This window comes from Rhipicephalus sanguineus, chromosome 5 (genome assembly GCF_013339695.2).
Source record: "Rhipicephalus sanguineus isolate Rsan-2018 chromosome 5, BIME_Rsan_1.4, whole genome shotgun sequence".
NCBI classification, from domain to species: domain Eukaryota; kingdom Metazoa; phylum Arthropoda; class Arachnida; order Ixodida; family Ixodidae; genus Rhipicephalus; species Rhipicephalus sanguineus.
In genome coordinates this window covers 167,917,926-167,934,818 of record NC_051180.1, presented here as the reverse complement: position 1 = coordinate 167,934,818, position 16,893 = coordinate 167,917,926, and the positions used below count along the sequence as shown (strand labels likewise).

At 45.8% G+C, this 16,893-nt stretch overlaps 1 protein-coding gene across 1 annotated transcript; it reads left to right on the top strand.

Moving 5' to 3' along the window:
* The first annotated feature begins 1,683 nt into the window (after positions 1-1,683).
* LOC119393011 (uncharacterized) lies at positions 1,684-6,024 on the top strand. Its single transcript, XM_037659875.2, has 2 exons — positions 1,684-2,010; positions 5,470-6,024. Exons 1-2 carry the CDS (start codon positions 1,955-1,957, stop codon positions 5,846-5,848), a joined length of 435 nt encoding a protein of 144 aa, XP_037515803.2. The 5' UTR covers positions 1,684-1,954; the 3' UTR covers positions 5,849-6,024.
* Positions 6,025-16,893: the final 10,869 nt, after the last annotated feature.

Genomic DNA, 16,893 nt, shown 5'->3' with positions numbered 1-16,893 from the left:
TCCTTTGAAGAAACCGCATATTTCCCAACTTCTACTATGATTGTGCGTGTTTGCTTCAACTCCGTACCACGGTGTCCCATTCTGAATCGTTTCGTGAAACTTTGTTTCAGCGTCCCCTCCTTTAAATATTTTTTTAATGTTACTGACACACAGGAGAAGTACTGGCAACTGCACAAAAAGTCGCTATTAAAATATCAAGAAAGTATAAGAAAATTAAACACTGCTGCCCGGGAGCCTGCTTTTGAGTCCCTTTTCTACGACACTGAACACAGGCCAGATTCCGTGCTGGAGAAGGGCAGCCAGTTGTGGTGAGCAGCGTTCTTCAATCATACCAGTTGCGGAACGACGTTCAGAACCCAGACATGCCCATTACCGATTCTGCAGGGGCCTGCAGATTGTCGCGCCGTCTGGGAGTAGTAATACAAAACACTAAATCTCCGCCGCGCCACCCCTGCTTGCGCTCCTCGCAAGCTGTTCAACGTCGCCAGAAGCGCTGGCATCGTCGCGAGCGTTTATTACTTTGTTTTTTTGTCAGACAGGCGAGGCCGTCCACCCATACATGGAGGCTGCCTGGATCTCTTAGACGCAATATGAGCTCTCCATGAAGTTACCATTTGATCTCATCGGTTCCTTGTCATTTATAGAGCAGATTAGCCGCATCAGCAGGTTCTTCAGTTACTTGCACATTAGACAGGCGAGCTTTTCTCCTCTGCGTCTTGTGCATGTCGTTGGCAGCATCTTTCCAATACCTTGGATGAAAACACGACGCAAGGCGTAGGCGCCAATGAATCGCTTCTTCTTTTACCTGTAGTGGGGCGGGATAGGGATAACGCACGTTGGTATTAAAGAGCCTGCATCCCATCGCCATTTCTCTGCGCCGTCTGATGTGAACCTATAGGGGATCCACTTCGCCTTCATTGACATCGGGACGCTCTGTACCACTCTACATTCACTGGAATGTCATTCGACATAAGCCTGAGCCCTTTCGTTCCCAGTAATTCCAATGTTGTCAAGAATCCATTTAATGTGGGTGCATATCACCTTGAATCATTTTTCCCGCTACTTCGCATGTGAGTCTGGGTGTAAATGTAGGTGTTCTGCTCAGCTGGCTCTTCTGACCAATCTATGTAGATGGGCTCATTCTAGTCATTTTTTCAGCTTATGCCCTCTGATCGTTTCAAGTGCGTCACAGAAAGCATACAGCTCTTTTACCACCTGTGTATCATGTGTCCGTCATGGGCGTGTACGTGAGGCACTTGCTTCTTTAATTGAGCCACTAAAAACAGTGATCGCTGTATAAATTCTTAATGGAGCGCCGGTGAAAGTAGAGTGGTAGGTCTAGAATGTTGTCCGTATGTTCCGTCTGAAATCTGTGAATACCAAAGTTCGTTGGAATGCTGCATGTGAAATCTGTGAACGGCGTACTTCATTGGAACTGATCGTACGGCTATCGCTATGGTCACATTTGTAACTGTTTTTGTACGCCCACGATGGTGGTTACTACCACAAGGCAATCCCTTTAGCATAGAATGCGTCATACTCACGTAGTGTCACACTCAACCTGCTTCCTGGGTTGCAATCTCCCCCGTCAATTGCGCATACGTTGGTCAACTAATAAATGCAAATTTTTCTGAGGGTGTTCTTCCGTGGGGTGCAGTTCTTTAATGGCGTTGGGCAGCCACCATTTTGTAAGCACTTCAATTATAATAATTGATTTAGTGGCAAGGCTACATTCGTATATAGGCCGCAATAAGGAAAGGCAGTGGTATGGAACGTGAACTAACTAGCCCTGGAGCAAGCACTACTCTTGTTGGCGCAGATAGTCGGAGACCTACGTTCGGCCGTGGATCCCATCCTTGACAGCCTTGAGGAACTGGAGGATGAAAGCCTCGACCCTCGCGGCGACGCTCGGCATTACATCATCGGAGACGAACTATGTGCTCTCTACGATCAGATGGAGGCCCGTTGGGAGGAGACAATTGACCACATCTGCGAAGACATGAACTGCAGGTGAGCAAGAAAAAGAGTGCCCCTGACCGGCCGGGAAAGTATATATGCAAACGCGCTCCCAAAAAGAGAGATTGTCTTTTACTGCTGGACTCAAGTGAGATAGAAGTATCGCCTGTTGCTGACTGTTTCGGTACCAGTCATAAAGTCTCACGTTCCAACACGCGTACTAATCAACTGCGCAGAACAGTTCCTACATGCAGTGCTCTCTGTGTCGTTTAATTAAAGCTTACCCGCGAATGCATTAGGCGCTTCAAACGGTCCTTATCATTTGGGCAATGTAGTTTCGTGCGTCATTCTAAAAGCTTATGGCCATGTGTCTGTCCAGCACTAATTATTGTTAGGGTTTTACGTCCCAAAATCTCGATATGATTATGAGGGAAGCCGTAAAAGAGGGCTCTGAAATTTGGCCATCTGGTCTTCTTTAACGTGCACCTAAACCTAAGTACACGGGCTTCTAGCATTTCGCTTCCATCGAAATGCGGCTGCCATGGCGAGGATTCGATCCCGCGGCCTTCAGGTCAGCAGTCGAGCACCCTAACTGCTCGACCCCCGTGGCGGGTGTATGACCTGTACAGACAACGATGTTTAATGAGCGTCTCAATACTGCCACTTTTCCAAGCATGCCGCAAAGTGCTCGCGTTATCGCTGTACTTCAGTCGGGCTGTAAAACTGACGTCTCGAATTATCGCACTATCACTTTTCTCTGTGCGATATCAATGACTTAGAGCGGGATCTTCACAAAATATTGTATATTTCCTCGAAAAACTCAGATACCGAATCAACATAGATTTCTCACCTGTCGATCAATTATCACAAGCGTCCCCAGTTTGACGACGCAGATCTCCACGCCTGTATTTAGAGCTGGCATGTTGACACCATTAACTGTGACCTTAGCAAGGCTTTTGGTTTGTGAGCCTCCCAGTGTTCGAGGTTAAACTTGTCCACTTTGTGTTTACTCTCCAGTTGTAAATCTCCTGCACGTCTATCTTGTTAATAGAGCGTACATAAACGGTCAAACATTTTCTTTGTACAAGTCAACTATAGTGGAGTCCCTCAAGGGTCAGTATAAGGGACTGCTTTATAAAATTCTTGTTAACAGCCTTTTTTTCGCTATTCGCTACTGTTTTCTATACTATATGCCAGCGACATCACGATCTTTAAGGAAATTCATACTGCTAACGATTGTTCCATTTTTCAGTAACATCTGTTTTATTTTTTATTGCGATAGCAATTATATGGACAGTCTCGGCTGGATTTTGCCGTCGCCGTCGCCGTCGCCGCCGTCATGCACCGTATATGTATAAGTATGTATATATATATATATATATATATATATATATATAAAGGCCCCAAAGAAAAATAACTCAGAAAAATGCTTCCGAAGCGCGGAATCGAACCAGGGACTTCTTGCTCCGCAGCGAGCGGCGCTATCCACTACGCCACGAAACGCAGATCCTCCACGTAGCTAACGGCGAGCGTTATATACACACCATTTGGCGCTGGACGGACTCAGAGACAGAAGGCGATAATAAGCGTTTCTTCATTACCAGCGAGGTGGCGCTATGAGCCCGACGGGCGCATTTAAAAGTCGTCGGCGAGCTCGCTCGCTTCTTCTTATATTTGCGCATGGGAGAAGCTTGCCCTTCCGCTGTCTGATCGCGCGGTTTTCTCGTGGCGCGGGGTAGAGGAATGTTTCACGCTTTCACCGTGATGTCCGCGCTCATGTTACGGCGCGTACGAATGTCACTCGAGCTCAGGGACGCCGCTAAACGAACAAACAGAAGATGAGCGCGAACTATCAAGTGTCACAGCTCGACACTTGAAGCACGCTAGTTTCCTTCGCTGATTCGGCCGCCTTTGCAACAGAAGCGCTGTTCAAACTGAGAGTATCCATTGGCGAGCCTCACTTCGTATAGCATTAGTTTTCTCTAATGTACAATAGCGATAAGCTGTCCGTGAATACTGCTAGGGGCAAAGTCTTGACCTTCACTCACAAGACTGCAAGCGTACCATTTGCATACTCTCTTAATTCTGCATCTTTATATAAGGTTCGGGAGATCAATTTTCTGGCTGTTTTCTTTTATACAACCTTAAGCCTTCCTGGCCGAACGAAACGCGTTGCTATGGGGGGCGGGGAGGGTGCCCTCGTTCTTCTGGCTTTGTTTCCAGAATATCTAGAGAATTCTGTTCTCCTATATATCCTTCCTTAGATTATAGGTAACAGTTTGTCTTCCCCAACTTCAGCGTGCGTACGGGATCTGAGATGACATTTCTAAATCCAGCAGTAACACTTCTAAGCGTGTCCAGGAAAAATCCCTGAGCCTATGTAACCGCCGCTTGGCTAGAGGGTGTGATGGTGCAGGACTGTTGGATTATTGTCATTACCATCACTTCACTGCCGACTAAATCGCGCTTACCTGCTATTTCTTTTCAAGCATCCGTATGGCAGTGTAACGTGACCTGAACTGCTCAGTTGCATTAATCTTCGAATGTCGCATAAAATATCCAGATAACATTGACCATTTAGTGTATACTGCGTCTCTGCCCCTGTCAACAACAAACTGTCCACAGGACGGAAATTCCTTAAAATGCTTATTTTCTTGATCTCGACGTTTTTGCTTGCGCACAATCATTGTCTTCCCCTGAGCGTTGCGCTGTTTGTGTCGCACGCTGTGCATATTTTTCTCCTTTGTGTTTCAGCCTAACTTGCGCATTCTCGTATGGCATGTCATTTATCATTGTCCTATATTTATCATGTGGTGTTGATGTATTTTTGCGCTGTTGCCCTGATTTCATGTCTTTAAAATTTTGCTCCTTTTCGTTTGTGTCTTTCTCCTGGATACTGTTTTATCGTATTGTTTACTATTAATAAATTTTCTCGTGCGCCAGCACGAAGACCCTCCGGTTATTCCTGGGCACGTTAAATAAATGATTCATTATAATAATATTGCTATTATTGGATGACAGGTGGCTTACGTTCTCGCTTACGTAGTCGCTTAGAGGCCCAGCGTTCATTTTCGGCATTGCGTTCAATAAACGTCGCTGTCGTATGGAGCTGTGACGTTTTGGTCGCATTAAGGCCGAGACAGACGGTACGATTTTCCATGCCATGCGACGTCCGACACGGCGGTGGGGAAACCGGAATGGTGACCTTTCATAGCATCGGACAGCCACCATTCCCGCTCCCCCACCGCCGCGTCGGCCATCCCATCGCATGGAAAATCGTACCGTCTGTCTCGCGCTTAAGGCCGAGAAAAACGGTACGATTTTCTATGCGATGCGACGTCCAACACGGTGGTGGGGTAACCGGAATGGTGACCTTTCATAGCCTCGGACAGCCACCATTCGCGCTCACCCTACGCCGCGTCGGCCGTCACATAGCATGGAAAATCGCACCGTCTGTCTCGCGCTTTACCGTTCCACAAAGCGGTGCACCACGTCACTGCCTGTCGCGTGCAGGTACACCCAGTACGTGGCCGACTGCCGGGAAAGCCTGCAGAAAGCCGACGTGGATGAATCCGTGCGCAAACAGTTGCGTCGTGACATGGCCGAGGCTAGGAGCCTTCTCATCGCTATGCTGCGCGACGACTTCCGCAACGCCTGCGAAGCCTTCACGGATTGGCGCACGTTGTATCTGCAGCGCGAGCTGCATCTCTCCTACATGTCGCTGACCGAAGGCGACCGCTTCTCCTTGCTGGCGTCGGTGTTGCGCTACGAGGTCCTGGAGTGCCTGCCCGACCTCGAGAAGCGCACGGAGGAACGCGCCGCCGAGCTCTGGAAAGCGCTGGTCGAGTACCACTGGCGTGACGTCGACGGCATCTTCGATGAGGCCAAATAGTGGTTCCACCAATACAACATGTCTCGCCCCAATTCGACTTGATTTTTGGCTTTACGCGTTTAACGCTGATACAGAGTGTTTATGTTCAATGTATAACACTTTAATTTTAGATTAGCTTACTTATTCCCTTGTGAATAATGGAAGCATGCAACTTATACTTCGGCGTCTAAAAGTAAAGCATCGCTCACCAAAGTGCTTAAATTTTTCTCATTGCTACGCACTTTTGCTGCAACTCCACCGAGCATATATCATGACTAAATAGAGGTTTTCCCAAATAGCACCCTTCAATATAGACACTTTCGACAGGCTTGGTAACACACTCATAAGATAGAGCACTGTGTCACGCCTTGCAGTTTAGTGCCTACAAACACCATGCGCCAGGTATGAGGCGGTTCGAATTCCTGCTGCGACCGGCAGTTTTTTGTATTATCTAAACGCAGTGCCGACGTGTTCTGTAGGTAGATTTAAATTTTCGTGCTAGGTAAAGTGAACACGATTACCGAGCTTAATCCAGAGCTTTAATACTACGGTGCCTTTATGAAACCACCGTGTATTATGAAGACGCAAAATGCGTCATCTCCTTTGAAAGTGTCATTTGTATGCTTTCAGCGCATATGAAGCATCCCACTTAGTCGGTTGGCAGCTCGGACCTTCTCGGGTAAATAGTCGTAGTAGAAGCTGAGGAACTCGCACTATCATGTGCGCGTAATAGGGGGACATCTGGGAACGACGCGTCATTTCTTTAAAAAAATATTTCAGCAAGCTTTCCAGCATGGGGACTGAAAGTCTTTAATAATCACTCTTTACGCAACAAGACAAAAATTTTGTACCATCGTCAAACTAAAACGATGATCTTCATCAAGCGGTCCACCGCGGTGGTGTAGCGGTTACGGTGCTCGACTGCAATCCAACGTCGCGGGTTCGATCCCGGCTGTGGCGGCCGCATTTCGATGGAGGCGAAATGCTAGAGGCTGATGTGCTGTGCGATGTCAGAGCACGTTAAAGAACACCAGATCGTCAAAATTTCCGGAGGCCTCCGCTACGGCGTCTTTCATAATCATATCGTACTTTTGAGACGTAAAAACCCAGATATTATTATTTCAATGAAGCAGAATAACGTTGTGGGTATATATATATTTAGTCAACGGCAATTATCTGAGGAAACTATAATAGTACATAGCACCGCATACTGTGCAGACACTCCCTGATGCGTTAGAAGTATTTATCTGGTCTCCCTTGACCTACATTTTCAATGAAACTGTGATTCAATTATCTATGTAATATTATTGAAATGGCTTGTTAGCATGCCGACCATAGGGTTCTTTGTATATGTCACATACAAAATTCAAGGCTTCTAGTATATTTACAAGTCGCAGCGCAAACAAGTGATAACCCATATCATGGTCGTTTCTGTAAGCTGCCGTGGAAATGCATGTTTTAATTTTGTCTCGTAGCTGAACGTCAAAAAGTCACAGTTTCGCCGCAAGGGCGAAGCAATGAATGCGATAGCAAGAAATTAGAATGCCCCACGAAGAACGAGACGCAGCTCGATATTTGCAGCGTGCCGCTGAAACACAAAGAAGGACGCCCGACAATGACGCACAGGCATGCACAGGGCGAACGTGAACTAACTGTCACAGTTGTTACGTCGATGTTTTAGCAACATGCTGCAAGTGTCGACGGTGGAGAATCAGACGCTCTTAGATATTTCTTGTTCTTTAAAACTGCGGCGCGTGGATTGACCCAGTGCGTTTCCTGCCACACGGGGGCGTCTGATGCAAGGTGTGCCCGGTGTTACTTGTTTTTTTTCCTCCACATCACGAGTGAGTACAAAAAAAAAACCACGTTGTCGTGCGCGTCTGAATGGCAGTTTTCAAAGTGAAAGAAAATTAGGAGCGGTGCGTGACAGAAAACACGCTCAAGCTCCTCCGACATTTGCTTACCACCAGCGGTAAATAGTGTATATAAATAGCTTGCCGTTAAATCGCCGGCACATGCATGGGACATGGTTGAGCTGTCTAATGCAGCGGGCTGAAGAGCCAGGGGCTGATAGTTCGAATTCCCAGTCGGGTGCTTCGAATTTTTTTAGGGGCGAAGCTCCTTAAGGCGGCACCCGTTCGTCCCTCGTAGTAGTAGTAGCATAGAATAAAGAACCAGTTTAGAGAAGGGGAAACTGTAGCCTTGACAACGGTACGAAAGATAAGCAGCGGTAGTGCATGGAACTACCGAAGGCACCCAAGAGATGGCGCTGCGTAAACAGGAAGCGGAAAACAAAATTTGTTGTTTATTTAGGTAGAAAAAAGCAAATGGCTGCCTTTTTTATTCCGTACCTGGTGCGTATGCGCATACGCGGGTGCCTCGGCTGGTTTTTTATTCTATCCTTTTTAAACAGAAGTGGACGAAAGAGGCCGGGACTCGTGTAAGGCTGCGGAGGTCTCGTTATCTTTCGCCCGCTTGTTTTGAGCGCGTCGATGCGCCGAGCAGCATGCCAAAGCGCCCTTCGGAACGCAGTACCTGTGCGTACGAAGGTTACATGGAACCGAAAGCCATACATTGGCAACTGGCACCAGTAAGAACAATTCACGAGTGAGTAGAAGAAACGATAATCTTTATTGACAGTGAGCAAGCGGTAAAAGGCCCTTGTTCAGACATCGTGAGCTCGTAAACGACTAGCCTTCGCGGTACTTCAAAGAGACAAAACAAATTAGATGACGTTTGTTGCCCGTTTCCACCGTCAGCTAGCGCTCACAATAACCAACTTGTATTGTAGGACAGGCGTAAAGCATCAGCATTTTTTTTGCTACAGTTTTTAGTACTTGCTTTCAACGAGTACGCCTGAAGACCCCCGGGTTTATTGCTATTACAACGTATTGCGGTCAGGCTGAGAATACCAAGCAGGTTCACGCAAAGAAATCACATTATAGTGGATGCCTACAGAATGGCAGAAAACATGAGCATTTTAACACGTGATAAAACAACCCATAAATGGGATATATGCAAGGCCTCAAAGAAGTGCAGAAATACAGAGAAGGGAGAAACGATTTTCTATACCGGTCATTCTTTTATTGTGACATCGCCGCTGGAAAGTAGGCTTCATCAACAGTCTGGCCAAGTCGTGCTCATGCCATCGCATAATTCACTCGTTCATTTGAGCCCACCAGACTTGCAAGTACAAGTGAAATAGCAGCTTTGTCCACACGTGTTAGCATACAACTCAAAAGCAAGAACAGTGAAGTGTGATATGCTAAAGAGGTCACAAAGCAGAAAGAAAAACGCTGAGCTTGAAAGTACGTGTACCTGCCATCGTCGAGGAACCTGTGGAAACTGACGCCTTCGCTGGTATCGCAGCTCCTGCGGCACCATACAGTAGCACACCGACTGCCCACCATAATTGCAATATGATTACATCGGTGAAATAAAAAACTTTCATGCGTATTTTAGACAACATTAACGATAGAATTCGCAAGAAAACGGGGAGCAACAAACCAGCTGCCAACCGTCGGACGATAACTGCGCATATTCTGCGCGTTATCTGCGGCACCCGAGACGCAGCGGCGCACTTTTGCGCTTCGTCACTGGTCACAGCGACGGTTCGCTTGCTCGCTACCGCGCGCTGGCCGTCAGCGGTGAGCGACAAGGCAGAAATGTTTTCAATCACTGAACAACAAATTTACTCATCATTCAAACATTACTTTCAGTTACACAAGAAAAAGCAGTTTTATGCGGCAATGATAGCTGTATTTCTCTTAAATATTGCTTTTATTACGGCGCCTCTGGCGGATTTTTTGGCGTTGCCGAGGGCAGATTTGAACGGAGCCACTATGGTTTGTTTGTTAGCTGCGACGGGGTCGATTTTTTCGCCCCCCTTCGGCGATGGCTGGAACTTGAGACTTTCCGAGGCCTGGTAGTAGTGCGTAACCAGTCGTAACGCTAGTACCAGATCTTGACCTCCAAGGTGGTGCCGGTGGGAGATTTTTCCTGTGCGTTGTTGAACAATAAAAAATTCGCAGCGTGCGCGTTAACTAAAAGCCGAATTCTTCTGTCTCTCATTCCCCATTAGCAGCCATTGGCATGTTCCAGTAGGAAACGTTAGTAGAAGTAGAAGTGTAAGTGTTAGCTAAAAGCCGACTTCTTCTGTCTCTCATTCCCATTAGCAGCCATTGCTTACCTCCAAGGTAGTGCCTGGTGAGATTTCTCCTGTGCGTGATTAAACAATAAAAATTTTGTTCAAAACGCCGTTGATTGATGAAATAAACCAACGAAAGATGCCAGATGTTTTCTAAAAGTAAAACGAAAGAACGCCAGATGTTTCTAAAGCAAAACGAAAAGACGCCAGCTGCTTAACGAAAGACGCCAGATGTTTTCTAAAGCAATGGTTTTCTAAACAATGAAAATTCACAGTGTACATGTAAAATTAAAGTGAGCTGCAAGTCGTCATAACTCATCGAACCTTTAGTATAAACGCGCCCGATCTCACGTCGGTGATGATGTACTGGGCAGAATTCACGGAAGATTCACGGTTTACCGATGAACCTCCGCAGCTTCGCCCACTCATCATCATTCACTCCGTGGATATGCTGTGATTTTTTCTTGTGCTTTATTTTTCTTTGTGCCTTTTTTTGTATATACATACATATACATATCCGGGACATGACGGCGACGACAAAACTTAGCCGAGAGTGTCCGTATAATTGCTATCGCAATAAAAAGTTCAACGCGTGTGCCGCGTCATGTCGTGATCATGTGAAACAAAGAATTGACTGGGACGTACTAAACCACTCCCCCCCCCCCCCCGACGAGAAAAATGTTATGCCTACCTGTTACGGCCTCCATAACGTGACCATAAAGAAAAATATGAATCGAGCATGATGGCCCTGCTTTGTTACGTCAGCTAAATGTATGTATCGTTGCACTGAGAAGAACAATTTAACCCTCCCTTTCGAAGCAAAACCAATTTGATGACGCGCGCACCACGCCGTTTTTATTGTAGCACATTTCTACGAGTCATGACGATGCAAGAGGAATGGCTATGCTATTTTAGATGTTAAGTGTAGTGCCGTTCATGCTGCACCAATGCAGCCCTGATGCGAGCCCGACAGACTTCTTCCGGTTTCCAAATCTCTAGAGAAATCTGGAAGGTTCCCGTTTCGACGGCGTTCCCGCAGTCCAGCTGGCTGCCACAGTCTACGAGAGAGGTAACGGCCGCCAACTTTCAGGGAGCCTTTGGAGCGCGGTAATCGCGTTGTACTCTGTGTATCGACCCTCAAGGAAACCAGTTTGAAGAATTTAAGTAATACGTACCGGGTGGAAATATAAAATGTTTATTTTACCAAACCCAGTCTCATTACTTTACGAACGGACCCTGTACCTTATTCCCCAATTTTACTCTTTTGTACTCGTATTTGAGCTTCAAGCTTGTACGTTACTATTCGCCATGTAACGGGAGCAGAGGTCTCGTAGAGCCTGGACATGGCTTTTAGATGCGAAGCAGCTTATGAACCAGGCCTGTCCCCCCGGCGTAACCAGTGCCCCGCGTGCCACTAGATATATGGAAGAAAGAAGAGAATGAAGTGTTGGCACGAGAGGAGAGCTCGCGCATGGTGTGCGGAAAGGAATGTTTGCCGGAGAGAAAGGTGCCACTAGATGTATGGAAGAAAGAAGAGGACGAAGTGAGAGCGAAGTGTTGGCACGAGAGGAGAACTCGCGCATGGTGTCAGAAAAGAATGTTTGCCTGACATATGGACGTACGGTAGAGCGCTCCCTCCACTGCAGCGCGTGCTCTAGTATAAATCATGCAACGTACCCACTGCGCCAGAAATCATAGTCATTCATGCAAGGTGCTCACTATGCTATAAATCATGCAAGGTACCCGTAGAAGCGAAGCAGCTTGTGAACGAGGCCTGTCCCCCCGGTGTCGCGTTGGCGTAGCCAGTGCCCCAGCCGATCCGGAGCGGCGGGCTCGTGAAGCTGAAGCGAAACGGGCGCGTTGACATCTCATTCTCAAACTTCAAGCTACAACCTTTGCAGCAAGAGCCATTAACTTTATACTTGACGGACCACAAGGCCGTTATACTCAATGGAAAACGTTCTTCTGAGCTTAAAGTCATATATGACGAGTAGCAACATCAGGGGAACCTCGAATGGAAGGACCATGAACAGTGATGAAGATAATGAAACATTTACAAAAATCTAAGTCGACTCATGGCTGTTTCTTATACTACTCAGGGTTCCCTTTACGGGGAGATGGTGAGATTCTTTTTGTGTGTCCACCAGTCTCCGAACGATACCGAAGTAAAGATTTATTTATTTATTTATTTATTTATTTGTTTATTTAGTTATTTATTTATTTATTTATTTATTTATATTGTCCGATCAATATATTCAAAATCTCACCAGCAGGTTAACGCAGAAAAAAAAACGGAATTGTCTTAATCTTGGTCATGTTAAAAGGAGTGTAAACACCAGAAGCTTCGGATGAAGACTTCAAGAACTCGCGCCAAGAAGTAGAAAACCTTTGTGTGACACCATATTTGAGTAATCACGTGACAGCAACGTGACCAAGAGTACCATATCTGTAGCGTCAGTAAACTGACGAGCCCTCTGCTACATTTCACGCGTGCGTCTCTGTTGTTGTGGCACCAGCACCAAGAAAGAGCTCAGCTGCGTCTTATGTCAGCGAGACCAAAGAGGCGTTGGCGAGACCATGTCGTCGTCGGGACAATCCGACCATGAGCGTCCGCCTGGACACGAGCAAGTGCAAGCTGAAAACCATTTCGTTCTTGAACTGTTGGCATCGGTCGCTGCAGTGTTTTCCTACTACACGTGGCCTCAGTCATCATATCCGCAGTACACATCCCCAACGACACACCCTTTGCAGCTCTCTTCTGAAGTTTTCACTAACGGTTGTCGCGATAAGTCTGGAAAGAGAGCCATGCTTTCTTTCTCGACTACTAAATTCAAAAATAAATCTGCGAAAATTCGTCACAGCATTCATTGCGAGCACACAAATCTCATACTGCAGTCAGTTTCGTGTCACGTTACCTGCAGATATTAATGTCTGCACTCCTTTAAGCTCGATTACATAAAACTACGAACACATAGGTTATCGATTGGCCATCTTCAAATAGTATGTACAGTAGGCGTCTGCGAATGGTTACATCGGATATTTTTCCAATTAGTACAAAAAATTCAGAAAAGTTAGCACTCAAGATGAAAATATTATTAGCGAGTTTTAGTACAGCGGGAAACGCTTACGTTAGCGTTAGCGTACGTCTCAACGCAAACGCTAAAACGGAACGCGCTGCGTGCCAACTTGTTGTCTTTTAGTACAGCGGAAGGCATTCCCGCTAACGCGAACGGAAGCACATACGGCGCCATCTAGATATAAAAACACTAAGTACACTGTAGAATCCACAAAAGCGCCATTAAGTCGAGCTGATCCAAAGTCACCGTTGTTGCGCCTCCATGTCGAGTTTAAAGAAGTGTTTTGCAGAAGTGAAACCCACACACATCACGTATAAGATTGATGCACTGCCGCGAAAAACATGAAGGGCAACGAATTTTGACATGTCTCGGCTTGACTTCTCACCGCATCTTGGAAAGAGGCTCTGAAGACAGCGTCGCCATCTCTGCGCGGCTACAGAAAACATGAGCGGACTTTGTAAACAAATTTTGTTAAGACTTCTGCACCGCAAAACCACTTTGTATCTCAAAAATGGTGCTATTTTATCGCGGTACCAAGGTCAATTGGCGGTACACGGTTGGTGAAGCCTCATTACTCAAATCTAAATCAAATACGAACATTATTTGGGAATGAATGAGTTTAATACAGGACGACGACATTCTTCCTTCTATACACGAAAATTCTTCCTTCTATAAACACTGCAACACCAGAAAGTTTCTTACCTTTTTTGTGGGAAATAAACCGAGTGCTTGAAGAGCGCAGGAAACCACCTGTGCAAGAAACGTCAGCTGCTGATTAACGAGTCCTGGTCTGTTCGTGTATTTCGAGTCGTCTAGCTTATTTCGATGGGCTTTCCACGGCGCGCAGTTGTCTTTAACTTCAGTACTCCAAACCACTGCCCATTGTTACTTGCGTGCTTTTCCTTTGGGACGCTCACCTTTGATAACAGTTTTCTAATCATAATAATATCTGGGGTTTAACGTCCCAAAACCACGATATGATTATGACAGACGCCGTCGTGGAGGGCTTCCGGAAATTTCGACCGCCTGAGGTTCTTTAATGTGCACTTAAATCTAAGAACACGAGCCTCAAACATTTCCGCCTCCATCGAAAATACAGCCGCCGCGGCCGGGATTCAATCCCGCGACCTTTTGATAACAGTTTTCAACGAAGTTGTTAGGCGATACCTGGTATCTCTGAATTAACCAGGAAATAAACTTCTCTGTGACAGAGAAAGAGTGCCGTTTTCGCCTTTTCCGTGGTACATTTGCTGACGCCAGGCTCCGCTCAGAACGGTAGCCTGAATAATAATGATGATGATGATGATGATGATGATGATGATGATGATGCAAACTTTATTTGAGTCCAGAGAAGACGCAGGGGAGACCCTGTGCCACCCGGCTTGAATGATACATTTTATCTGGCGATGCACATGCATGGAAACACACTACCTCTTGCACATGTCAGCTGAACCCGAGCTGTGCTTGGCTCGTGATTCTACTGAATATATTCTATTGACATGAAAGCTATATGTGAACACAAACGGTCACAAGAGAAGTGATCCCCATTAGCCAATACGGGATGGCAAAAGTGACAAATAACGGAGCGGATATGGCGTCTAGAACGGAAGTCTGCGTGCCACTTGTGTTTGTGCAAAGGTGTGCCTGAATTTATTCTTTATACCACAGGGAATGTTATGAGAGGCGTTTTTCTCATGTCAGCGATGAAAAAATCGCGTTTTTCTTCTAATTATCCAAGCGGTGTTTCGCGTAAAAATTTTATATGGATACCGTAATCGTGTTTCTTTTGTTCCTCCTCTGCATCGCTTTTTGTACTTTATTGGCCCAGATCAAGGAGTCTTAAAACGTGCTAAAACTGAGCGTAAAATCAGGATATCCTTATATTTCATACTGGCACACCACATGTAGAAACAAGGATGTCACAGAAACGCCTCTTTGTTACTTGGGGTAGATAATGCTTATCGCGTAAAAAGCCAGAGAAAATGGAGCACGTTTTTCTAGTCTGTGATCATGCGGTTTTCTTCTGAAACATGCTGCAGTGTGCCTTCAAGACAGCGTTGCCAATAGACTCCCACCACATAAGTAATAAGGTTTCCAACAGTAGAAAATGAGGATGGTGTGCCGTTTAACACTGTAATGCTAGCGCGCCTTGACACCACGGAGATCTCGATTTGCCATGCGGCACAATGATTCTGATGCAAAACCAGCCCAAGATAACTTCTAGGAAGCTGAGAAGACTTTTGCTAGCAGTGCACAAAATCATATATGTGGCCCTGAATGTATACATCGCCTGCAAGTTGTAATGTGTATCAAAGCTTTAATTTAACAATGTAATCCCATGGTGTTACGGTATGTGGCTTTCCCTTCGGCCAGACTGCTTGCGTTCAGTTTTGTATGAGTTATATCTGATAATAATAATAAAAAAATCGGCAGATCCCACGCGTTGTGGGAATCGGTTTCATGCGAAGCAGTCAGCGAGTGTCTATTGAGAAGAGCTATAAGGTGAGCTAGTTGGTATTGATTCATCTTCAAAGGTGCGCTTAGTGAACACAAACGACACAAACGAAAAAGTACAGGACATAAGGCAACGAGCGCAAACTGCCAGCTGGTTTATTGTCTGAAAAAACGTAGCCCCAAGAAAGGGGTGTGTCGTTGCCTTACGTCCTGTACTTTTTCGTTTGTGTCATTTGTGTTCACTAAGCGTACCTTTGAAGATGAACTGTCTATGCTGCATTTTTTTGGCTTTGAGCCAAGCGTTACGAGGTGGATCGACCTGTTTTTATAGGTGGGGTAGTTGTAAGCAAATTGTGGGCTTACCAGGAACGTTGAATACACTAACGTTTAAAGGGTAACATACATTCTGACGTAACGCCAGCGCTCACGTTAAACAAAAGACGTCAGTGTTCGAAACGAAGTGTAGTTTAAGGTGTGATAATGTGAATATCACATGTACCTTTCGTTAGCGAATTCCTCCGGGGTCGAGCAACATTTGGATATAGCTTGGTAAATCAAGGAATACAAATGTAATGTTTATTAGGCTGCTATAAATGCGAAGCCAATACTGGAACCACAACTGGCGTTAACCCGGCATGCAGCCTGCATCATAGGAGTATATATTTAATGGTTATTGTTGTGTTAGAAAATCCTATAGCGAGCACTACAACCACAATTGACGTTGCACCGACATTACTCCTGCGCAAGGTCTTTTTCCAAAGCCGTTTCAAGACCTGGCGTGGCTCAGTGGTTGGGCAGATGTGGTTCAAGTCAAGACGTCAAAATCGTTTTTTTATCCGGTTTACATTTGTCACGCGTTACCATCAACCGCGTGCTTTATTTTTCTAGATGACGTCATACTGTCGGCTAAATCACCCGCCCATCCGAAACCCGTCATGCCAGCTATTATGCTTGTAAGTGCGACTTGCATTTTAAAAATGTAAACAAAAATAATCTGAACTTGTTTGTTCCACACTTATTCTTTGTGTCGTTGTGAAACGTGTAATGATCTCTCTTGGGAAAAACTTACTCCCGCCGAAAGATTTTGTGTAGCTATGCATATAAAATGAGTAGTTTCCCAGCGACGGTAAGGCTGGAATTGAGTGGCGTCAGTGTTCTTTGATTTATTTTCTCGGCGGACATGAAGAACTCCATTGGACCATGTTCTCTGCGCTGTATAGAACTGCCATTCGCTACAGCATTCGGCGTCACTACGAAAAAAAAACAGACTATTTCTTGTTTGTCAGGAACATCACACTCATGTTATCGCCTCTTTTGAATGACCCCACAATACTGTCCAGATGTTTGAGCCAACTCCCCCATAACGATCACTCAGTGGTGGGTTTCTT